Here is a 25766-nt window from a genome sequence, read left to right as displayed (position 1 = left end):
CCTGTAACCTGTCCCTTAAGCCTTCTCCCCGGGTTGATGTAACCCACAGGTTTCTGGTCCTTCTTCTTCTCCATCAAAAGAGCTTTCAGTTCTTCCTGCCCCTTAGATAAGCTCAGCATCATTTCCTGGAATTGAGCATTCTGGGCCTGGAGATCTTTGACAGTTTGTTCGAGAGCCATTGTTCAATCTGTTTGAATCTGCTGGAATCTGTTTGCCAGGAAAATCGTGAGAACACTGATCCTTTAGAATACCTGTTATGCGATGCAATGCAATGTATGAAATGTTTTCAAGGACTTTCGGGATTTAACTTTGCATAAACTACCAAAAAGAGCTTTTTTTTTTCTTTTCTCTTTTGTTTTTGCTTTTGTTTTTGTTTTTTCTGTTTTTTTTTTAGCAGAGTTAAATCCCTAAATCCTTGAAATGGTTAGTACAATGCCATGATGTTATGATGTTATGTTGTTATGATGTCATGTTGTTAGATAAATAATAAGCACAAGCAAGTCACACAACAATCATTCCTAGGTTTTAAGGCTTGCGTGAGTTCCATAGGTAAATACCCTCCCCACTGAAGTTTGGTTGGTTCAACCTGTCTTAGAATAGTAACCGGGTTCTAGAAGGATCTCAAATCATTGACCTTTCCTTAAGTCCACTTCAGTGCAACACCAAGTGGTTGACCGAAGCTTCCCTAAAGTCCAATCTCAAAGAGTGTAGTATCGAGTCTCAACCAACTCCAGTCGGAACCGAAGCCAGTTATCTCACTACTTTCTAATGGCCAGGATGAGTCAATTAGGGTTCTAAAGGTCTGGTTAATGCTTTTATGACACCACGCGAATGCCAAATATTTCCTCAACTAACATGAGGAACATCAGGACATCCAAAGTGCCACATTAACCGTAGCCATCATTTTGACCATTCCAGTATACGCCGGACAGTCGCGATGATCTCTTGCTACTTACCTAAGGTACACTAGATCCGGGTGTAGGATCTTTCACTCAAGCATAACATACCCAAGCAATCCCTTAAAAATAAATCAGACAAATTGAATAAGTGATCTTGTTTTTAAGGTAACCTCTCTTTTTAAATATTTAGGGTCCCCAGCAGAGTCGCCAGTTCTGTCATACGGTGAACTGGACTTTTTTGTGGTTTTAATCGAAATGTCGCGGTTAGCAAGAGTCGCCACCGACTTTTCTTTTATCCAATAAGGAAAGGTGGAAAAGAACAGGAAAGACCTTAATTTAGATTTTGGGTTCGGGAGGTACATTATACAAAGGGAAGGTGTTAGCACCCTTTGTATCCATGGTTATCCATGGGCTCTTAATTGCTCGATCACTTATATTATTTTAAAAAAAAAAAGTGTTTGTGAATTGTTTAGAGAAATTGTTTTGAAAAGAGAATTTAACTTTGTAATGATTCTTGTATGAATGTATACAAAGTGATTATCTCGTTTAGTTTTGAAAATTGTTTAGAAAAATATAACTCGGTAATGATTCTAGTATGAAGGTATACCAAGTGGTGATTTTCTGAAGGTATTTTGAAAGGTGTGAGGTGTGAAAGAATGTTTTAGGTTGTGAGCCAGCAATTAAGAGTTATACCGACCCAAGGTCTTTATGAGTATTTCCTATCCTTATGAGGGTAAAACTGTCCTTATTATTGAGAAATAAGTAGTTTTATCCTTTGGATGTAAAAGGGTCATCGTAGGGTCATCGATTGGTCATTGAAGGCAACAGTTGCGAGGATACCTTAGCATTCGAAGGGACTATCATCTTTTAACCGTAGGCAACATCGGAGGGTCATCGAGGGACAAAGTTGTATATTCGAAGGCAACATCCGAGGGACTATAATTTATTTTATGATGATTTAACCGAAGGGTCTTTGCTAAGGGTATCCCCACGTTCGCGGGACATGACCGTAATATCGTAATCATAAGGCAACAAAGAGAGGTCCAAGATCACTTATTCAAAGGCAAAGTTTTACAATTAATTATATAATTAGGATGAAACTCCACATCAAAATTATTAAAAATAATATATTAAAAAATTAATACATTAGAAATTAATACATTAAAAAATTAATTTAGGGTGAAACTCCACAAGGGTATCCCACAAATAAAGTGGAATACCTAGCCAATAACCTTTTCCTGGGATATGTGAACCTTTACGAAACTCAAAAAAAGAAACATGTCAGAACACCAAATCAGGGTGCAATCGAAGATTACACCGGAGAAATATCACAACAATAAATAGGATAGGATGAATAATGCATGGCTATGATAAAAACATAAAAAAAAAAACAGACTAGAAGAATCAGGTACTGTCTCGTTCGCCTCTGCCTCGCCTAGCGAAGGCCACGGATTTTGAATTTGAAAACAGCCCCATGTTAGGAACTTTGAATTTTATGGCATTTTATCACAGGAATAACATGGTCAAACATTCAGGGTATTCAGGCATATTTAAATTCCCATACGAAAGCAAATTATATATCAACATTTAATCATGATGCATTATATATGTAGATATGGCCAATTGAAAGTATAAACAATAGAGATACGCAAACCTGTTTGCCAATTCAAGGTTGAAGGGATTGACCACTTGTAGTATCGGAATAAGTTAGGCAGCGGGAATTGGACGGCGATGGCTTCGGTGCAGATGGGCTGCCTTCAGGGTTTCTTTACTCTGAATTCTCCGGGTAGGCAGGGTTCCTATGCCAAAGTTTCTATTCGTTCTTCTCTGTTCTCTCTCTTTCTTTTTCCTCAAGGTTTTGTTCCAAGGAAACCTCAGAGTGTTTTGCTTCTCTTCCTTCTTTCTCCAGTGAATCTCCCAGTGTAAACTCCAAGTCTCACTCCCCTACTGAAACTTCAGTATTTATAGACTAATTTCGTGGGTAATGGGCTTGGAATGAGGGAGACCCAAGTCCAAAATAATTTGTTACATTTTATTTATTTATTTATTTTAATTATTTAATTAATTAATTAATTAATTAATTAATTAATTAATTAATTAATTTTTTCTTTTTTTTTCTTTTTTTTTTCGTTTTTTTTTTTTTTTTTTTTTTTTTAGGAAAAATGATGGGTAATTTTTGGGGTATGACAACATCACATATAAACATGCGCCATATGCATTGACGTCTAATGCAAAAAAAAGTGCATGTAAGCACCACAAGAAGATGTACATCCTCTAGAATTTTTTATTTAAAAAATGATTAGATTGATATATATATTTTGAAAATATTATTTATTTGAATTTTTTTTGAAAATATTATTATTTTAAAAAAAAATCTGATTTTTATGTTTTAGAATTTAGGTCTTCCATTGAATATTTTGATGTGGTTTAGGTTTATTTTGTTCTTCTAATTTTATTAATAAGAATGAATGTCCATGCGATTCAAAAAAAAAAAAGAATGAATTAATTAATGATGCCTATAATTTGCCACAGTAATTCTATGATAAATATGATATAGTTAAAATTTTGAATTTGGAATGTTTTGACAAAGTCAGAAACTTTTAAATAGACGGAAGTTCAAAAAAAACTGAATATTTTAATTTAGAACTTTTTAAATTTATATTTTATAGATTAAAAAGGAATTTTAGTAATTTTCAAATTTTGCAGAGTGGGAATAACAATAGCTTCTTCCAAATTTGATTCCATCCTAGAAACTGGGCCCCGATATAGAAGCACGTTAATGGGCTCACTGGCCCATATATAATACACTTCCTCTTATTTCGATGGCGCTGTTACGTCGAGAGAAAGAGAAGGTAAGAAGTAGAATAGATCAACACAGCATATGGTTTAGGCGTTGTTGCATCATACGTCACCCGAGGCCGTTTTTCCGGATTCTGGAGAACGTGAACTTGAACGTGAAGATCGCTCTATCTCTCTCCGATTACCTTTCATTTCAATCTCACCATTTTTTTCTAACAATATTTCCATCACTTCCAGGTAATATACTTTCTCGATTTATTCCGTTGCTTTTTCCGATCTCTGTTGCATTTTGTTTAACTCTGCTTATATGATTTTGCTTGATATTAGATGTTAGATCTCCACGGTTTCGGTTTTTGAATTACAGCGATCTGTTTTTTTAGACTAGATTACGATTGTCACGTTGAATCTCTCGAGTTTGGAATCATAACTTTGTGATAATTTTTCACTCTTTCAAGTGATGAGATTCAGAGTACTCGAGAGTTTCTTCTATAGTATATATTTATGAAATGTTTTGTTAGATGAATTCGATTTTGGATGATTTGTTAGGGTAAGTATGAATGTTTTGTTGCTTTTTCTAGAAGTGAATTCGAGGATTTTTTCATGAATTGGCAGAGATTATGAGTTATTCTTTCTCGGATACTTGGATTTATATTCTCTATTTATTATTAGAAAAAATATGGATGCTTTGGGCATGGTTTTTTTTAGCTTTAAAAAAATAGATTTTTTTTATTTTGCAAAAGAGTACCGATTCACATAGACACAACAAATTCGACAAGAATCAAATCCAGCGAAATCCACAACCATAGGCATTCCAGCGAAATCCACAAATTCGACAACTATACTCGCTAGGTTAATCAATTCTGTCTTAAACGTGTTATCATCATAATTCCGATATAGCTTAGCCAAATCCGGGCAGACAGCGAAAGCCCTTAATAATGTAATGGTAATTCTCATTATCTTGATATCCGAATCAAATAACGTATTAATCCTAAGCACCAAATCATTCAATTCCGGAGGACGAGCATCGAGCTCTTTTGTGAAAGCCTTGAGCGATGACGTGCTTTGTGGGGGTTTCCTCATAGATTTAAATGTGCCATCCGATGTTGACATCCGTGTAGCACCACTACCACTCGCCCCCCTATTGAGTTGATCAGCTTTTTACTCTTCAGAGAATTTCTATGTTTTAAAAATGTCTCTTTAAAAATGACTTAAAGACTCTTAAAATATAAGATCGGGTAACTGTAGTCAAACGTAAAGCATTCTATCGTTTCTCTCTACAAATTTAAGACATTTGAAAATAAGAATAACGATATGCGATGAAAATCCATGAATTAAAATTTGTTAAGCAACTTACCAAACCGGGACTATCGGCCTTAAGGTTTGTTACTTTTGAAAAAGTACCATTGTCATAATCAAACTTCAGACCTGGGTACCCATGTTGCATATTCCAGCAATACAAATTAAATTTGAAATGGAGAAATTTCAATACTCTTTTAACCTACCAAGAAATACAAATTTTATACAATTGAAGTAAGAGATATGTATTTTTCATATATAATAATAAAAGCTGATTATAAACCCACAAAAGAGGATGAATCAAATTAAGCTGATTATAAAGTTGATTATAAGTATATACTTGTACCTCTTCATCAGTCACACTAATTTTCCTCTTCTTATATATCTTTTTTTCTTATAAGTTTAGCTTCCAAATCTGAATAACCCCGTGGATGATAGAATAAGATCTCCTTTTTTTTTGCAGCTATTTCAACAATATGATGTACACTTGGATGATCCAAATCAATCTGTCGATCGAAAGTGTCAAGAAGATCCTTGCTTTTTGGATCCACGGCCTGCAAAATGAAATAATTTGATTATGATTAATAATTTTCACATAAGGGATAAAACCACACATATCTTACTTGAAACCGTTCTTCGGGTGACTGTGTTTCCTGCAATGGTAGGAACTCATCTGGGTATAACATTTCTATTTCCTGCACTGGTAGGGAGTCTTCAAAGTGCAAATGTTTAGGCATCTTTTCAAGTGGCGAACAACATGCAAAAGAGATTACACGGTTAAGGCAATAACGACGTCAAAATTAAGGGAATTTAGTGTTAAGGAATGGTGTTGGTGTTGTCGTTAAGAAGAAAATTGAATTATTACCTTAAATGATCCTTGGGTTGCAGACAGATGTCCGCTTTCAACCTCTTGTCGGTTGCGTTTCTTGTAATGCGTTTTCTTCCCTTCTGCAGGGAAAGCATTGAAGCCAATGGACTCAGACATATTTTCCTATTAAATTATATAGAAACTTTACAAAACTTAAAATTTTCAAAATTTAGGGCTATGTTTAGATCGACAGCAAACGGAGCGAAATGGACACACAACAAAATGACACGCCTGTTTCACACAAAGAGGAGAGAAAGAAACATACCTGAATGAATTCGTTCCAAGAGGGGAGAAAGAGTGGTCGTTGGTGGTTGAATTCATTCACTCTCTTAGTGATAGATGCCATCTGTCTGACAATCAATAACTAATGCTACCGCCGAATGCTACTCTGCTACCACCGAATCTATCTGAATCTATCATGAATGCTTTGAGAAGATGGGTATTGTGGAGAAGTAAAGAAGAAAGACTAAAATATTATTTTATAGAAATGGATTTTTATTATACAAATAATATTATTTGACATCGATTAACTTTTCAATTTTTTAATTATTTTAAAAAGAATAAAAAAAATTATTTTTATATTTCAATATTTTGTGAGTGTGCCTATGGCCCCATGTGCCCAAGTAAGACTTGCTCCCTTTGCATTACCGCGCTAGCTTCTGATACCGATTAGACGTCCTAGGGCAGAGCATCATCGGAAAAGAAGGAGAATAGTTATTTTGGTAGATACATGGAAAAGGTAAACATTTAATATATCGTTCAGCCATTCAACTCAACTTTCTTCCACTTCAATTGCTGAGTTTCTTCCACTTCGATTGCAGGCTATGACTGCATCGCAAATTTCAACCCTATCAACCATCATTCAAGTTTCTTCCATTCAAGTTTCTTCAAGGTTGTTGGTTTATTCCATCAAAGATATAATCTATCACAATTTATTTTACTTATTTAATTTCTCCATGCAAAATTTGAAGTGTTTGATCTCAGAATGATTGTTTAAGTTTGAAATCACTATAGAGCTAATTAGGATATTTTGAAAAAGTTAGGGTTACCTTATAAGAGAAAAGGGCCGCATTAGGGTTACCTTATAAGAGAAAAAATCATGCACCATAATAAAAGTAAAACGGTCACCAAGGCCGACAACATTACATAATAAGGATTACGGCCACAAGGACCAATTTGTTCGAAGGTTACATAAAAAAGCAATCAAAAAGCCTTAAAGTTGTTTGAATATTACAAATCATCAAATGAGTACCACTAATAAATTTGTCCAGCCTCTTTCATCCTCGTCTTCCTCAACACCATCCTTAGATTGGGCTAAAAAGCATAATGTTATTATTATAAAAATGTTCATAATAATATTAATACCAACACTGAACTATGTCCTTTGTTTTAGTTAAATAAATAAAAGTTAGATAAGTGAAGAACAGACCTTCCGGTTGCAGAAAGTTTGAATGTATCTCACTTGGTCTTTCAATGACGTTGATGTCCATAATTTAATTGTTGATATATGTATTGGATCTCGGTTTTCATTAAAAATATGGTTAGCATCAACTATTTGTTGGAAAGACAAATGGTTAATTGATCGAAGATAAGTGAGTCGATCAGCAACATATGTCATATAATTATCTGAAAATCCATCTGAAAATCCATAGCAAGTAAGATAAGCCCTATTAGAAATAAAAAATAATGCATGACAAACATCCTTGTACACTAATGTAAGCTGCAAGCTATTACCTATATTTTCAAAATTTTCCCCACATTTTAAATCACCTGAAAATATCATTAGCAATTAAGATAAGCCCCTTATAGAAATAAAACATAATGTATGACAAACATCCTTGTTGTTTGTGGTGTTGATTAACAGTGTAATTTTTAGCACTACAAACAGTTATTTATTTAGTATCTGGTTTAAACGGTTCAATAGCGGTTTAAGCTGTAAGTTGTTACCTGATGATGACTCTCCACTTCTGAGATTTTGATTGAAAGAATGTTGTTCAACCAAAATTTGCAACAATTTGATCAAAAATTCCAATTCAGTAATTTCACTTGTCTTAATGTACGCCAAGCAATATGCTGAAGACCCAGATTTGACAGGGATTGATGATGTTGGTTTGAAGACCAATATTATTGGAGTGTTCACACCCAATGCCTTTGACAAAAAGGGTCACTTATCTGTGAAGCAGCTCCAAGCAATACAAAGTAAGAATGTCAATGAACTTGTCATTGACGCCGAAGAAGTCGAAAGCAATTACAGGGCCGTGGGAAGGAATTCTAGGGGAAATAATGCAATGAAGAGACTCAGAAGTGGATAGTCATCATCAAGTAACAACTTACAACTTAAACCGCTATTGAACCGTTTAAACCAGATACTAAATAAATAACTGTTTGTAGTGCTAAAAATTACACTGTTAATTAACTAGATCCGCCCAAGGTAATCAACACCACAAACAACAAGGATGTTTGTCATACATTATGTTTTATTTCTATAAGGGGCTTATTTTAATTGCTAATGATATTTTCAGGTGATTTGAGATGTGGGGAAAATTTTGAAAATATAGGCAACAACTTGCAGCTTACATTAGTGTACAAGGATATTTGTCATGCATTATTTTTTATTTCTAATAGGGCTTATCTTACTTGCTATGGATTTTCAGATAATTATATGACATATGTTGCTGATCGACTCACTTATCTTCGATCAATTAACCGTTTGTCTTTCCAACAAATAGTTGATGCTAACCATATTTTTAATGAAAACCGGGATCCAATACATATATCAACAATTAAATTATGGACATCAATGTCATTGGAAGACCAAGTGAGATACGTTCAAACTTTCTGCAACCGGTAGATCTGTTTTTCACTTATCTAACTTTTATTTATTTAACTAAAACAAAGGACATAGCTCACTGTTGGTATTAATATTATTATGAACATTTTTATAATACTAACATTATGCTTTTTAGCCCAATCTAAGGATGGTGCTGAGGAAGACGAGGATGAAAGAGGCTGGACAAATTTATTAGTGGTACTCATTTGATGATTTGTAATATTCAAACAACTTTAAGGCTTTTGGATTGCTTTTTTTATGTAACCTTCGAACAAATCGGTCCTTGTGGCCGTAATCCTTATTATGTAATGTTGTCGGCCTTGGTGGCCGTTTTACTTTTATTATGGTGCCTGATTTTTTCTCTTATAAGGTAACCCTAATGCGGCCTTTTTCTCTTATAAGGTAACCCTAACTTTTTCAAAATATCCTAATTAGCTCTATAGTGATTTCAAACTTAAACAATCATTCAAATTCATTCTGAGATCAAACAACACTTCAAATTTTGCATGGAGAAATTAAATAAGTAAAATAAATTGTGATAGATTATACCTTTGATGGAATAAACCGACAACCTTGAAGAAACTTGAATGGAAGAAACTTGAATGATGGTTGATAAGGTTGAAATTTGCGATGCAGTCATAGCCTGCAATCGAAGTGGAAGAAACTCAGTAATTGAAGTGGAAGAAACTTGAGTTGAATGGCTGAACGATATATTAAATGTTTACCTTTTCCATGTATCTACCAAAATAACTATTCTCCTTCTTTTCCGATGCTGCTCTGCCCTAGGACGTCTAATCGGTATCAGAAGCTAGCGCGATAATGCAAAGGGAGCAAGTCTTACTTGGGCACATGGGGTTATAGGCACACTCACAAAATATTGAAATATAAAATTAATTTTTTTATTCTTTTTAAAATAATTAAAAAATTGAAAAGTTAATCGATATCAAATAATATTATTTGTATAATAAAAATCCATTTCTATAAAATAATATTTTAGTCTTTCTTCTTTACTTCTCCACAATACCCATCTTCTCAAAGCATTAGTGATAGATTCGGCGGTAGCATTAGTTATTGATTGCCAGGCAGATGGCATCTATCACTAAGAGAGTGAATGAATTCAACCACCAACGACCACTCTTTCTCCCCTCTTGGAACGAATTCATCCAGGTATGTTTCTTTCTCTCCTCTTTGTGTGAAACAGGCGTGCCATTTTGTTGTGTGTCCATTTCGCTCCGTTTGCTGTCGATCTAAGCATAGCCCTAAATTTTGAAAATTTTGAGTTTTGTAAAGTTTCTATATAATTTAATAGGAAAACATGTTTGAGTCCATTGGCTCTAATGCTTTCCCTGCAGAAGGGAAGAAAGCGCATTACAAGAAACGCAACCGACAAGAGGTTGAAAGCGGGCATCTGTCTGCAACCCAACGTTCATTTAAGGTAATAATTCAATTTTCTTCTTAACGACAACACCAACACCATTCCTTAACACTAAATTACCTTAATTTTGACGTCGTTATTTCCTTAACCGTGTAATCTCTTTTGCATGTTGTTCGCCACTTGAAAAGATGCCTAAACATTTGCACTTTGAAGACTCCCTACTAGTGCAGGAAACAAAAATGTTATACCCAGATGAGTTCCTATCGGTGCAGGAAACACAGTCACCCGAAGAGCGGTTTCAAGTAAGATATGTGTGGTTTTATCCCTTATGTGAAAATTATTAATCATAATCAAATTATTTCATTTTGCAGGTCGTGGATCCAAAAAGCAAGGATCTTCTTGACACTTTCGATCGACAAATTGATTTGGATCATCCAAGTGTACATCATATTGTTGAAATAGCTGCAAAAAAGGAGATCTTATTCTATCATCCACGGGGTTATTCAGATTTGGAAGCTAAACATATAAGGAAAAAGATATATAAGAAGAGGAAAATTAGTGTGACTGATGAAGAGGTACAAGTATATACTTATAATCAGCTTAATTTGATTCATCCTCTTTTGTGGGTTTATAATCAGCTTTTATTATTATATATGAAAAATACATATCTCTTACTTCAATTGTATAAAATTTGTATTTCTTGGTAGGTTAAGAGAGTATTGAAATTTCTCCATTTCAAATTTAATTTGTATTGCTGGAATATGCAACGTGGGTACCCAGGTCTGAAGTTTGATTATGACAATGGTACTTTTTCAAAAGTAACAAACCTTAAGCCCGATAGTTCCGGTTTGGTAAGTTGCTTAGCAAATTTTAATTCATGGATTTTCATCGCATATCGTTATTCTTATTTTCAAATGTCTTAAATTTGCAGAGAGAAACGATAGAATGCTTTACGTTTGACTACAGATACCCGATCTTATATTTTAAGAGTCTTAAAGTCATTTTTAAAGAGACATTTTTAAAACATAGAAATTCTCTGAAGAACAAGGAAAAGAAGGCGACTAGTAAAAAGCTGATCAATTCAATAGGGGAGGCGAGTGGTAGTGGTGTTACACGAATGTCAACATCGGATGACATATTTAAATCTGTGAGGAAACCCCCACAAAGCACGTCATCGCTCAAGGCTTTCACAAAAGAGCTTGATGCTCGTCCTCCGGAATTGAATGATTTGGTGCTTAGGATTAATACATTATTTGATTCGGATATCAAGATAATGAGAATTACCAATACATTATTAAGGGCTTTCGCTGTCTGCCCGGATTTGGCTAAGCTATATCGGAATTATGATGACGACACGTTTAAGACAGAATTGATTAACCTAGTGAGTATAGTTGTCCCGTAGTGTGTGGATTTCGCTGGAATGCCTAATGGTTGTGGATTTCGCTGGATTTGGTTCTTGTCGAATTTGCTGTGTCAATGTGAACCGGTACTCTGATTACAAAATTTTTTATATTGTTTTTTCTTTAAATTGAAAGACTAATTTTGACATCATATAACATAAACATACATTATTGAAGATCAAAACATAGTCGAAATTGCAATTTTTTCAAAAAGTTGTATCTCAAAAATGATTTTTATGAAATGAAATAACTTCAAAATTAGGTGACTTTTTGAAATTTTGATATTCAAAAAAAGTTTCCATAAAATTATGAAATGTCTAAATTAAAATAGCATTTTAAGAATAACAATTCAAACCAAATTTTCATTTGAAACTTTTATGAAAAATTTCTTTGTAAATTTTTTTACACAACATTATGTTATTCTTTAAAAATCATTTAAAAAAAAGTTAAAACAAACTGTTCCTTTGGATTTGATATTGCTTTCCATCAATTACCTCTCAAACAGTTAATGGGAGTCATACTATTTGCAGTGCTGTCAAATTGAGGATATAACAGAATTTGCCATTATTTGCTACTTGCGTATAGACGGTCACTCTCAAGAGTTCCGATATGTTTGCTTTTCATTTTTGTTTACACGCGTGAAAACATGTGAAAACATAAACAAATCATTCTCATGAGTGTTAGTCTGTTTGCTTTTTTTTTTTTTGTGCCCACGCGTGAAAACGTAAACAGTATTTTTTTGGCCTAATTTTGATTTAATTTAAATTAGTTGTATGATAAAACAGATAAATGGTACTAGAAGATAGTGGAATGAAAAAGATATATAAACTGTTATGAAATGGTTGATAAAAAAGAAGTTAAATTTAAAACAAGAACTAAAAAGGGATTGGAACAAAAATAGTCTAAACCAAAATGGTGTTTTGCCGTTATATATTGTTATAGATTTAGTACAAAACATTGTTTAATAGTGGTTATATCGGCGGTATAGCATTATATTGTAGCAAAATTTGAATGAACCACTTTTTTCTGCTATATGTGATTGACAACATGGACTAGTTGTGGGAAAGTGGTTCACACTAGAATTTTTTTGAGTTTTAAGTTTTTGGGTTTATAAGTTTCATGTATTAACAATTTCATTTACTTTTGAAATGTTGTGTAAAATTCCGATGGACATAGAAATTGAATGGAGAACATGTGTCTTATATATCATAAAATCATAAAGTATTTGAAATGCTAGCACCTGTGAATGTGTGTAATAGCAAAAGCAATATCTCTTAACTCTTTGGTAACCTCCATGTGTTTATTTTTTTATGGATACTTAACTCCCTTCAGAGATGCTTAAATCGGCTTGCTCTCTTTTCTAATTTTAAAACATTAATCCTTTGGGGATTAACATGCTTTACACTCTAGTCTCTTTCTTCGTCCCTGTCTCTTTCTACCCCCTCTCTCCCTTTCTCTCTTTGAAATCATTTTGAACCCTTACAATCAACTGTGTGACTTCAGAAAATGCAATTGAAGCTGATAATAACTGCATTTGAAACTTCATTTCATCTTCTGCTTTTTTAAAAATGGATAATAGGGCTTGTGAAGTTAGCTATTGTTGACACTAGAAATCGTAGGTAGAGAGGAAAAATATTCCATGAAAATTGTTCACAGTTGCTCACCCTACTATGAAAGGCCTTACCTTTAATATGGTCTAGAGTATAGTGTATTTCTTCTCTCAAGTGGCCAGGCATTGTAATTTAAACTAAACTCTCTTGGCGGAGTGTAATTTATCTCTCTGAATGAGTCTATCTATCCATGTTTGGTGCTTTAAGCTTTAAAATGAAAAGGAATAAAGCCTTAGTTCTATGCCATATTAACTAGTACCTTGTATCAGTCTTTATTAAACTACTTTCATTACCCAATTCACGACTCAAAATATTACATTACTAACTCACCTAAGTATATCAAATTCTAGTTTACTATTGTTTACTCTGGTGTGTGTGTCTGGAGTTCAGTTATTGAAGCTGGAAAGAGCTTGAAGGGCAGAATGGTCCGCGCTTGGCGCAAGATTCATAGGAAGGGAAGGAAAGAGCTTGGTCTGAAGAATTGTATTGCTTTGGAACCCTACACCTCGTGGGTGAGGAAGAGAGCTTCTGAGTACCGCATGCCTTATAATTATCCGAGACCTACACCTATGGTTATGGTTGGGCCTTCAACCCTCCCTAACTAAGGAGTAGAGGAGCTGAGAGATGAAGACCATTCACGTGCTTGGGTCCGTGAGTGAGAGGAACTACTTCAGCAACTCGGAGATAAGGATGCTTTGATAGAATTTATGGAGCATCAGGTTATCGAAGAGCCTAATGATGTGATGACTTCTCTTCTTCCTCAGTCATCCAAGTTTTGGAAGAGGAAGTATGATTGACTCGCCAAGGAGAAGGCAGACATGGAGGCAGCCTATGAGAGAGAGGTGAAGAGGCTTCGTGCAGCTTATCTTCCGGTCTCGAGAGCTTTGGACGATTGTTTCTAGGGTTCCATAGGATGTTCATTTTCCTTCTCTCTTGTATTGTATTTGGTTACCAAGACTGTACTTCTTTGGTGTAAAATTTTTTCCAAATATTATTGATATGGTTATTCCATTATATGTCTAAAAAATTAATATTTCCAAATATTTCCAAATAGATCTCTAAAATTCCTCTGATAAAAATAAAATCATATGCACAAGCATTGCATGCATCATATGCATAAGCAGGTTTTGTTCAGGGCTTCTTGATCAGTGGTCTAACTATGTGTTCTTCATTTATTTTGAAGACAAGTTGACGCACCGGTACAACACCAGGGTCAATTCTTCAAAGCTGATGGATCACCTTGAGCAAGAGAACAAAGAACTTAAGGAGGAAGTGGGTAGGTTGACTGCCCTGATGGAGTCATTCCTGGCCGCCTAAAGTCAGTCTTCTCCAACGCCTGCAACTCCTCCCTAGAGGACGGTCATCTCAGAGGTAGCTTCTTCTACTGTGCCTTCCGCCACTGCTCACTTCGCTCCGTCAGCTATGCCAGTCGGGTTTCCTTGGGGGATGCCCGCGAATTTTGTGCCAGAGGGTCTCGCCCCTACCTTTGCTTCTCTGCCAGCATCTAGTCTGGTCCTTGCTGTGCCACCTCCCGTTGTGCACACGTTACTGAGAGTCGACGACACCATTTATCATTCTGAGCCGTCTGAGGGCCCAGATGTCTATGAGAAAATGGACGCTATGAATGACCAATTCCTTGAGCTGCACAAGGAACTGAAGACTCTAAGAGGGAAAGACCTCTTCGTTAAATCTGCTGCTGAGATGTGCCTCGTGCCAAATGTCAAGATTCCTATCAAGTTCAAAGTACCTGACTTTGAAAAATATAAAGGAAACACTTGCCCTCTCAGCCATCTTGTGATGTATGCACGAAAGATGTCAACTGATGGGAAAAATAGCAAGTGTACTATTTTTACCGATGTAGTAATAAGGAGTTTTATTTCCAAGTATCGATCTCAAGGATTGCGTAGGAAATACTTATTTTAATTTGATTCTATCAGAACAAAAAGATAATGGTTTAGTTGTTTTGGAATTTATAATAGTAAACACAAAAATAGTAAAAATAATTGATTAAGATAAAAGATGCTAGGGTGAGTGGTTGAGTTACCAGGTTATGAATTCAGTCATGATTTCCTTGATGCATATGAAACATTCAATCACCTAACCTCAGAATGTTCTTACTTAAGTCCTTAAGGAAGAAACTATTAAACTACCAATTCTTACTCAAATGTCCATTCAATTAATCATTGGTTTTAATCATACAAAATATCAAGGTTTACGGTGATTTACGAAAGTTACTAGTCCTAGATGATGCATTCATAAACCCAATTGTGTGAAAACCCTAACAATCACAGTCCTGTTATTGAAAGTCGTAGATCAATTTGTATTTGTCCGATACAAAAGCATAATAACATCACACAATTGAATTGAAATAAGTAACATAGTAATCAAGAAATCATTTGTTCAAATTCATAACATGCGATAACATCAGGACCACCCCCTAGCATCAGGGGGTTTAGCCTCTCATAGTACTTAAAGAACTCATAAAGTAAAGATTAGACATTACAAAGAATTAGGAGAGTTTGATCTTCAATGGTTGCTACCCTTGAATCTCGCTGTCTTCAAATCCGTCGTATTCGCTATCTTCTCTAATGCAATGCTTTCGTTCGTCTGTAAAAAGGTGTCCTCTTCTTTCTCTTCCAAGCCTTCTTATAGCTTCAGATGACTCTCTTCCAAGTTAAAGGTCCAAACTACCCTTAATGAGCAGAATCGGTTCACACAACAAAAATTAGGTTTTCCAAGCTGCGTCCAATCAACACGGTCGTGTGGTGGCACACGGGTGGCCGTGTTGTTCTTCATCATTAATTATTTTCAGCATAAGTTACAGTGGCAACAACACGGGCCGTGTCCCTACACACGGGTGCCCGTGTTAATGCACTGTTTTAATCAACACGGCCGTGTGGTGGCACACGGGTGCCCGTGTCGATCTCTATTTTTCTGCTCCCTCTCTGCTCTGCTTGATCAACAACACGGGCAGTGTTGTGGCACACGGGTGCCCGTGTTGACCTGCTGTTTTTTCATATTTTTGTCCTTCAGAGTGTCCAGAACTTCACCATTCTTGCTTTTAAACCTGTAACAATGACATTACCAAACGAAGCATAAACGAGATCTTTTTGACATAAACTTGTAATCGAATGCAATGCAATACCAACCCAACAAAACATGCTAATTGACTCAAATGCAACTAAAAACAAACATAAATCTTACCAAGGTAATGAAAATATGTCGGATTAGCGGCGGGAATTCAATGGAAATGGTGACCGATCACAACCCCAAACTTGTCTCATTGTTTGTCCTCAAGTGATGTATTGAGTCCAAACAAAGGTCACCCGCGAAATCGTTTTCCACAATGCAACCTAGTCTTTCACCATTTGTGATCTTCCTTTCCAATCGAGTTTCAGGTCTCTCCGATTCAGGCAGTTTACCACATTTCCACATCAGAAATCTCTTCACCTGCAAGCTTTTCACACACTCACAATATCTCTCAGGGTTAGGTGTGTACACTCACAGCACAGTATGCAATACCAAACTCTTAACTTTGAATACATTCTAATGTCACTACTACAGCAGATTCCACACACTTTTTGAGGTCTTTTTAGGTTGTAACGGGGCTTGGGTACGGTGGGATAAACAAAAAAAATTGGACAACAAAGGGTTTTGAACTCGGTAGTCATGTTGTGTGATTTTTCTTTCTCTTTTTTTTTCTGTGCATCACATATACTCTGGGGGTTAATTTCACTCTTTTGACTCTTTTTCTACTCAAATTTTCCGAGCATTTTATATCTGTTAGAATCTAAGGTCTCGGCAAGTGCATTTTTCTCTTTTGTTTTTCTTTTCTTTTTTTCTTTTTTTTTTCTTTTTTTTTCTTTTTAAAGAAAATACATATTATTTTTCTTTTTGTATGATCTCATCTTATGCACTTGCCTTCTCTTTCAAGATTTCCACCCCAAACTTAGTTTTATTGCACATCTTGCAATTCACACAATCATACCGAGTTATGACACAAAAGGAAATAGATGATTAAAAGTTAACAGGAGGTTTATGATGAATAATGCTTAAACGTTAACATGGGGTTTACGATGAATAAAATGGCTAAGGCTCAACGGGGTTTACGAAGGGAAACATACATATAGGGATGGCTAGAAAGGCCCTGGCTAAACAAACAACTTGCCTCAGTGTGTGTTGTCATGCTGTGACGTGTCAACAGGACATACGCAAAATCAGAGTGATAAAGTCATACCTGGCTGAACTCTCATGTTGATATTTCGTGTTTGGCTTTTTGTGATCTCACCATGTTGGTTAGCTTGCAAGCTCTGAAGTCTCTTCGTGTTATGTGGTTCTTTCCTGACTTGGTCTTTCCATACCGCTTTCTTGGTCCGGTGTCCCCAAAATGTGTCCGACTTCTTTTCTCAAGGTTGCATCAACTTCCGGGGTGCCTTATCAGCCTAAGTTTGAGGGGTGTCATTCATCCACTACCCTTGATCCTGAGCTCGTCCAACCGTTTCTCATCACCCTGTACACACAGTAGGTCCAAAAGAACAGAAAACAACCAAAACAACAAACATCCTAATATAATGATAACATAACATAAACAAAACAAAGTGAAAGAAAATAAAAACATGAAAGGAGAACCCCCCCCCCCCACACACACACACACACTTGAACTAAACATTGGCCTCAATGTTTAAATTCAAACACGAAGGGGACTTACAGTGCTCACTGTTGAGGAGGAGGCGGGGGATCGTGCGGAAAATGCAACATCAGACGTTGCATCATGGCCTGCATGTCATCCATGAATGTCCCTTGCCGGAACAGTTCCACACTTTGTCTGTCTAATTCCGCACCTTGTCTGGTCTGCTCGGTGCGGAGAGTTCTCATCTCCGTCTGTATCCAACCCCACTGGTCCTGAGACATAAAAGAGGAGCCTTCACCATGTAGGCTCGAATCATGTGGGGGTGGCATACCGTGGGTAGCTTGCCTCTCATCTTCTTCCATGTCCTCACCTGAAGGATCATGGTCAAACTGTGCATCTTCCCCTCCCGCTTGGGCTGAACCTGTGTACAACCAATTAGCAGCATTGGCAATGCTAATGGACCCAGGTGCAGGTAGTGCGAGCACTTTCACATTGTGAATCATCAGAGCATAATGAGTCGGCCGAATGGCAATCATTTGTTGATTGACTAGCGTGTGCATGTTAATCTTAGTCTTGCCCATTACTGCAGTCTCTTCCATCAGAAGTTGATCATACCCGAAGTGGCCCGCAATCTGCGTGATCATACCACCGACAGAAATATCCCCAGTAGTGGCATGGCCAACCTGTTTCAGATGATTGGCGGCGAAAGCCGCTGCATTGATTCGCTCATTATGGGCCATGCAATACAGAAAATATAATTCTCTCTTTGCCGCAACCCCAGTACTATCACCCCGTCTGAACAAGGTGTATGCTAACCCTTTTTGTGCATACCTGAAGCACGGGTTATGAATTCCGGAAGCTTTTCCCGAGCTAGGGTTATATCCAGTTTTACCTGTAATAGCTTGCCAGAAATCAACAGCAGAAAAAGTGTCCGGAGGGGATCCGGGTCCAGATACCGGGAGTTTAATAATACTCCCCAGTTCCTCAACCGATAACTCATGATCTTCATCAAACATGCGGAAAGTAATTTGCCCATAAAATTCCAACTCCGACCCTGTCCACCTTCTCCTCATCTTGAACTCAACCGTACTCAAGAATTCAAGGGTGATCCGAGCGAAGGTCGGTGCTTCGAATTGCATGTATTCCAACATACCGATGGTGTGGAACATGCGTTGCACCTCCTCTTTCAAACCTAACTCATCCAGGGTGGCATCACACATATATCGGGTCGGAATAAGCTTACGTTTTGCTAGAATCACATACCTCTCTTGATGCTCCGGTTGGTCAAACAAAATGCCATGAGTGTTTGTAGAGCGTCTAACCCGTTGCTTTGGTCGAGAAGACGTGGCTACCTCCTTCTCCTTGCTTGCACGCTTTGGAGGCATAATGGTACCTGACAAAAATTTCTCAAAATCCAAAAAATAGGTTAGTGAAAACTGCAACCGTCACTGTGTAGAGGACGACAAGAGGGACAATTTTTGTGAATGTGAGATGAGGTTAAAGTGAGTGGAGCTATGAGAAAAGTGAAGCTTAGTTTGATGGAGGCTAGGTTAACAATGGAGGAAGAGGGAGAGAGAGGTTTCCAAAATCAGAAAAAGTGGGAATGAATGGTGGAGAAGAGATAAAATAGCAAGTGGGGCCCAATATTGAAAATACCCAAAATCACAAAATTTGAAAAATTTACCCGTTACAAACAACACGACCGTGTTCCTACACACGGGCGCCCGTGTTAATTCACTGTTTAGATTAACACGGCCGTGTGTCACCACACGGGCGCCCGTGTTAATCCACTGTTTAGATTAACACGGTCGTGTGTCAGCATACGGGTGGCCGTGTGGATGCCCTGTTTTCATCAATTTTTGAATTCTGCAAAGCTTCTTAGGTCTGGCCTCCTTTCGCTGAGAAGTGATTATGATTATGGCATCCTTTCTCCTTACCTGCAACAACGTTTCATACCCATACAGAAAAGAAAAGAGAAAAAAACAAAATAAGTTAACAATCGAACACGTGGGTTGCCTCCCACGAAGCGCTTCGTTTAACGTCGCATGGCTCGACGGTTCATTTCCCTTATCATGGGGGATATTTCAGAGTCAAAACCTTGTTGCACCTCTTGTCTACAACTCGAACGTTGTCTCTTTTATCAGTCTGGACTCCTTTGTTCCACGATTCCTTTTTAACTTTCCTTTCGATGTTAGGAATCTTTCCGTTTAGGGTGGCTACTGGCAGTGGTGAGACTTTGATACTAATCAATGTCCTGATTAAGCCTACTTGATACTGAGATTCTGTATCTTCCTCCACCTCCTGGTCTTCAATAGCATTCAATGTTATTTCCTTGTTATGAACTTTCAAGGTTAACGTGCACTCATCCATGTCAAGCTTGCATCGACTCGTCTTCATGAATGGTCGACCCAGAATGATGGGTGCCTCATTGTCTTCAGGTATGTCTAGGATTACAAAATCGACTGGGAAAGTCAAGTCCGCTATTGTTACCAGCACATCTTCAGCTATACCATATGCATCTTTTCTTGAGTGATCCGCAAATTTCAGATTGGTCTTTATATCACTGATATTTTTAATACCCAGCCTGTGATAGACCGATAATGGCATTAGATTCACACTAGCTCTAGAATCTATTAGTACCTTTTTGAAGGTTCTTTCTTATATTGTGCAAGGTACTGTGACGGTTCCTGGATCCTTTTGTTTGTTAGGAATGTTCTGCTCCAGGGAGTTTGCATTATATTGTTCCTTACCGGATACCTGTTCTTCAATGGTTAGTTTCTTTTCAGCCATTACCTCTTCCACGAATTTCTTGTACATGGGCATCCTTTCAAGTGCTTCAAATAAGGCCATATGACCCTCAATCCTTTTAAACATTTTCATGAATTTCTCCAGGTCTGACTCACTAGGTTCCTTCTTTGTCACTCTCTGAGGGTAGGGCAACTTAATCACCGGTTTAGTTCCTTTTGTAGTTTCTTCTTTAGTCGGCTCGCTCGGTGATATAATTTTTTTCTTTTTAGCAACCTATTTCTCTGTCGTCGTGACAGTATTAACATTCTCCTGACCTCTCGGATTTTGAACTGTTTCACTTGGTAGGGAACCTGGTGTTCGAGAACTTGCCAGTTGCTGTGCTATCTGCCCCAGCTGAACTTCGAGATTCCTTAGGGAGGCGGTGGTATTTTTCTGATTGTTTCTAGTCTCTTCTTCGAATTTCATAGTTTGAGCTGCCATCTTTTCAATTGCAATCTCCCAATCTGCCTTCTTAGGTACCTGTTGTTGCTGCTGCTGATATTGATTTTGATATTGACCCTATGCCTGCTGTTGCACGTTCCCTCTTTGATCTTTCCATGCAAAGTTGGGATGATTTTTCCACCCCGGATTGTATGTGTTGGAGTAGGGATTGTTCTGCTTTAAAAATTTTATATCTTCAATTTGTTGCGGTGTTGCAAAACAATGAACAATATTATGTAGTCCATTGCAAATGTCACACACTTCACTCGGTGCCTGTTGCACTTGAGCCACTTTCTGAGCACCTATGTTTAGTGCTCTCAACCTTTTCTCTACCTCTGCAGCAACAGCTTCTTCAATTTTCACCTGTTTATTTGTCTCAAGCTTCAAGTCAATAACTGCAGATTTGCTTGATACCCTGTCATATAACTCTAAATGCTCGTTCGAGGCAATATCTTCAATTATCTTCTTCATACGGGTGGCTGTTGCAAAGTTGGCTGAGCCACCAGCTGCTGAATCAAGGATTTGTCTTGTTTGAATTCGAAGACCATTGACGAACATTTGCATTTGTTTAGTTTCATCCATGTTGTGAGTAGGACAAGCCACTAGGATTCTCTTGAATCGTTTGTAGGCATCTCCTAGTGACTCACCCTCCTTCTGTTTGAAGTTTAGGATTTCGTATCTTTTTCTCAGTGACACTGATGCAGGAAAATATTCATGCAAGAATGTTGTTTCCATCTCTTCCCATGTAGTGATACTGCCAGCAGGTAAGGAATAGAACCACTCTTCGACTTCATCTGCTAAAGTGAATGGGAACATACGAAGCCTTATTGCTTCTTCGTTATGTCCAGGCATTTTCAGCGTTGTGCTCATAGTTAAAAACCTTTGGAGATGCTTGTTGGCATCTTCATTCACTCTTCCAGAAAAGGACCGCCTTTCGAGTTGATTAATTGTGCTGGGATGCAGCTGAAATTGGTCGACATTAACCGGTTGGTTTACAATTGTCATACGACCACCCGGAGTGTTGGTTCCACCATAGTCACCGAGAAGTCTCTCTGGTGGTGGTGGTGAGTTTGCAGCCATGATTTCAGGAACTGTTTCCGCGTCTGAATCTGAATTCTCTGAATGCACTGAAACAACTTCCTCGTCTGCTTTCTCTGCTAATTCCAGTTTCTTTCTCTTAGCTTGTCTCAGTCTAGCGTGAAGAGTTCTTTCTGGATCTGCGTCAAAAGAAAAATTCGCTGAGGACTTACCTCGCATAAACAAGTTAGACAAAGATTAGAATTGAATAACAAAATTGTCACAGATAAAATTTTAGTTGGCGAGCAACAAAATTTCGATAGAATAGAAATTAAAATATGTAGTTTGGCAATCCCCGGCAACGGCGCCAAAAACTTGATCGGAAAAATAGCAAGTGTACTATTTTTACCGATGTAGTAATAAGGAGTTTTATTTCCAAGTATCGATCTCAAGGATTGCGTAGGAAATACTTATTTTAATTTGATTCTATCAGAACAAAAAGATAATGGTTTGGTTGTTTTGGAATTTATAATAGTAAACACAAAAATAGTAAAAATAATTGATTAAGATAAAAGATGCTAGGGTGAGTGGTTGAGTTACCAGGTTATGAATTCAGTCACGATTTCCTTGATACATATGAAACATTCAATCACCTAACCTCAGAATGTTCTTACTTAAGTCCTTAAGGAAGAAACTATTAAACTACCAATTCTTACTCAAATGTCCATTCAATTAATCATTGGTTTTAATCATACAAAATATCAAGGTTTACGGTGATTTACGAAAGTTACTAGTCCTAGATGATCCATTCATAAACCCAATTGTGTGAAAACCCTAACAATCACAGTCCTGTTATTGAAAGTCGTAGATCAATTTGTATTTGTCCGATACAAAAACATAATAACATCACACAATTGAATTGAAATAAGTAACATAGTAATCAAGAAATCATTTGTTCAAATTCATAACATGCGATAACATCAGAACCACCCCCCTAGCATCAGGGGGTTTAGCCTCTCATAGTACTTAAAGAACTCATAAAGTAAAGATTAGACATTACAAAGAATTAGGAGAGTTTGATCTTCAATGGTTGCTACCCTTGAATCTCGCCGTCTTCAAATCCGTCGTATTCGCTATCTTCTCTAATGCAATGCTTTCGTTCGTCTGTAAAAAGGTGTCCTCTTCTTTCTCTTCCAAGCCTTCTTATAGCTTCAGATGACTCTCTTCCAAGTTAAAGGTCCAAACTACCCTTAATGAGCAGAATCGGTTCACACAACAAAAATTAGGTTTTCCAAGCTGCGTCCAATCAACACGGTCGTGTGGTGGCACAAGGGTGGCCGTGTTGTTCTTCATCATTAATTATTTTCAGCATAAGTTACAGTGGCAACAACACGGGCCGTGTCCCTACACACGGGTGCCCGTGTTAATGCACTGTTTTAATCAACACGGCCGTGTGGTGGCACACGGGTGCCCGTGTCGATCTCTGTTTTTCTGCTCCCTCTCTGCTCTGCTTGATCAACAACATGGGCAGTGTTGTGGCACACGGGTGCCCGTGTTGACCTGCTGTTTTTTCATATTTTTGTCCTTCAGAGTGTCCAGAACTTCACCATTCTTGCTTTTAAACTTGTAACAATGACACTACCAAACGAAGCATAAACGAGATCTTTTTGACATAAACTTGTAATCGAATGCAATGCAATACCAACCCAACAAAACATGCTAATTGACTCAAATGCAACTAAAAACAAACATAAATCTTACCAAGGTGATGAAAATATGTCGAATTAGCGGCGGGAATTCAATGGAAATGGTGGCCGATCATCAACTCAGACTGACAACGATCAACTCCTCATCCACTATTTCTAGGACAGCCTATCCGGTGCCGCACTCAAATGGTATATGGGTCTGGATAGTGCGAACATCCGCTCCTTCAACGACCTTGGCAAAGCTTTCGTCAAGCAGTACATGTACAACGTTAATATGGCTCCCGATAGGGACCAGCTGAGGGTTATGTCCCAGAAGGAGAAGGAAACGTTCAAGGAGTACGCCCAGAGGTGGCGTGAATTGGCTGCACAGATTGTGCCCCCACTCGAAGAGAAGGAAATGACCAAGATCTTTTTGAAGACCTTGAGTTCATTTTACTACGAGAGGATGATTGCTAGTGCTCCCTCGGACTTCACCGAAATGGTGAATATGGGGATGAGACTAGAGGAAGGAGTCAGGGAAGGACGTCTGACCAGAGATGAAGGATCTTCTGCAAAATGGTATGGGGGTTTTGCAAAGAAGAAGGAGGGAGAGGCACATGCCGTGTCTTCCCATACTAAAAGAAGACCCTTTGTGAAGAGGAAGACTATGCGCCCTGCCAGTAACCAGCACCAGGTGGCTCATATAGCACCTGCCTTCAGGTAAAATCAACATTATCAGCATCAGCAACAACAACATCAACAATATCAACCGCAACAGCATCGTCCGCAACAGCAGGCCTACCAGCCTCGAAACAACAACAATACCAGAACTAGCTATGATAAGAAGAGGGTCACTTTTGATCAAATTCCAATGACCTATGATGAGCTCTATCCTTCATTGATAGACCGAAAGCTGATTACTCCACGTGACCCACATGCTGTACCGACCAACCGTCAGTGGTGGTACTGTTGGTGTAAGCCCTAGAGGCCAATACTTTTGGTACTTGTATCGAATTATTTATTAATAATAAAAGGCTTTTTCTTTATTATGTTTGTTTAATAAAGTCCCTAGAATAGCTAGTCCGTTTAATGTATCAAGTATGACTTAATCATGAGATCACATTAAACATAAGGACACTATTCTTAAAGTATCCGTAGTCAAGCTTTATTGTGAAGTGGGATAACATTAAAGCATGAAGACTATTATGTTTATAGACTGATGATCACATCTCATGGATCATGGATAAAGAGTTATCAAGTCTTAAATATAGGTATGAATATTAAGAGTAATATTTATACTGGATTGACCTGCTATGAGAATACTATATAGAATGTTATGCAAAGTGTCATAAGTTATTCTCATGGTGATAATGGTGTATATCGCCCTTCGACCTGAAACCACTATGGACCCTAGATGTAGAGTCGAGTGCCTTATTGCTGATCAAACGTTGTCCGTAATTGGATGACCATAAAGACAGTTGATGGGTACTCCACGAAGCATGCTAAGGGACATGAGTGACCTAGATGGAATTTGCCCATCCTGCGTAACAGGATAAATGTCTATGAGCCCAATATTGAACTAGACAAGGATGACACAGTCTATGCCTTGTGTTCAATATAGACAAAAGGGCAAAAGGGTAATTATACACATAATTATTATCACAGAAGGATTTGTCAGATTACATGACATTTTCGTGTCTTGGGTAGCAGTGATGTGTTGCTAGATACTGCTCACTGTTTATTATGTTAAATACGTGATTTAATATAATTGTCAATGCCGCGAAAACCTATAGGGTCACACACAAAGGACGGATTGATGAGAGATAGAGTAATTAAGGAATACTGTAATGTACGGTGCCCTTAAGTGAATTATAGAACATCGTAAGGTACGGTGTACTTAAGTAGAATACGAAATATGGTAAGGTACCACATGCTTAAGTGATTTTGGCATATTATAAGATATGAGCCATATACACTTGAGTGGGCTTTTTAGCTTGTAGCCCATACAAGTGGTTCTATAAATAGAACCCTTGTGTAGAAGCATTGTCACACTTGCAATTTCGTTTCTCTCTCTCTCTCTCTCTCTCTCTCTCACTCAAAGCCTTCATTCGTAGCAGCTAGCACTGAGA

General features: G+C 37.4%; 2 protein-coding genes across 4 annotated transcripts in view; both read left to right on the top strand.

Annotated features, from left to right (window-relative positions):
* Positions 1–3713: 3713 nt before the first annotated feature.
* LOC127084132 (uncharacterized) overlaps positions 3714–25766 on the top strand; it is a 61621-nt gene continuing 39568 nt past the window's right edge. Inside the window, exon 1 of one of the 2 annotated variants that reach the window (XM_051024529.1) lies at positions 3714–3935. The gene's annotated coding sequence lies outside the window, so the exon portion shown is untranslated. The remainder of the gene's footprint in view (positions 3936–25766) is intronic. The other variant, XM_051024532.1, reaches the window with a different exon arrangement.
* LOC127084133 (uncharacterized) lies at positions 9691–11554 on the top strand. Of its 2 annotated transcripts, XM_051024534.1 has the most exons (4): positions 9691–10127; positions 10256–10642; positions 10775–10918; positions 10999–11554. In XM_051024534.1, the coding sequence occupies exons 3-4, from the start codon at positions 10829–10831 to the stop codon at positions 11467–11469; spliced, it is 561 nt and encodes a 186-aa protein (XP_050880491.1). In that variant the 5' UTR covers positions 9691–10127; positions 10256–10642; positions 10775–10828; the 3' UTR covers positions 11470–11554. The 2 variants fall into 2 exon arrangements, with proteins under 2 accessions (XP_050880491.1, XP_050880490.1); XM_051024533.1 differs by having other exon boundaries at positions 9691–10642.

The sequence above is a fragment of the Lathyrus oleraceus genome, chromosome 5 (assembly GCF_024323335.1).
Source record: "Lathyrus oleraceus cultivar Zhongwan6 chromosome 5, CAAS_Psat_ZW6_1.0, whole genome shotgun sequence".
Lineage (NCBI taxonomy): Eukaryota > Viridiplantae > Streptophyta > Magnoliopsida > Fabales > Fabaceae > Lathyrus > Lathyrus oleraceus.
The sequence above is the reverse complement of the archived record's forward strand: the minus strand, read 5'-3'. Positions and strand labels throughout refer to the sequence as shown.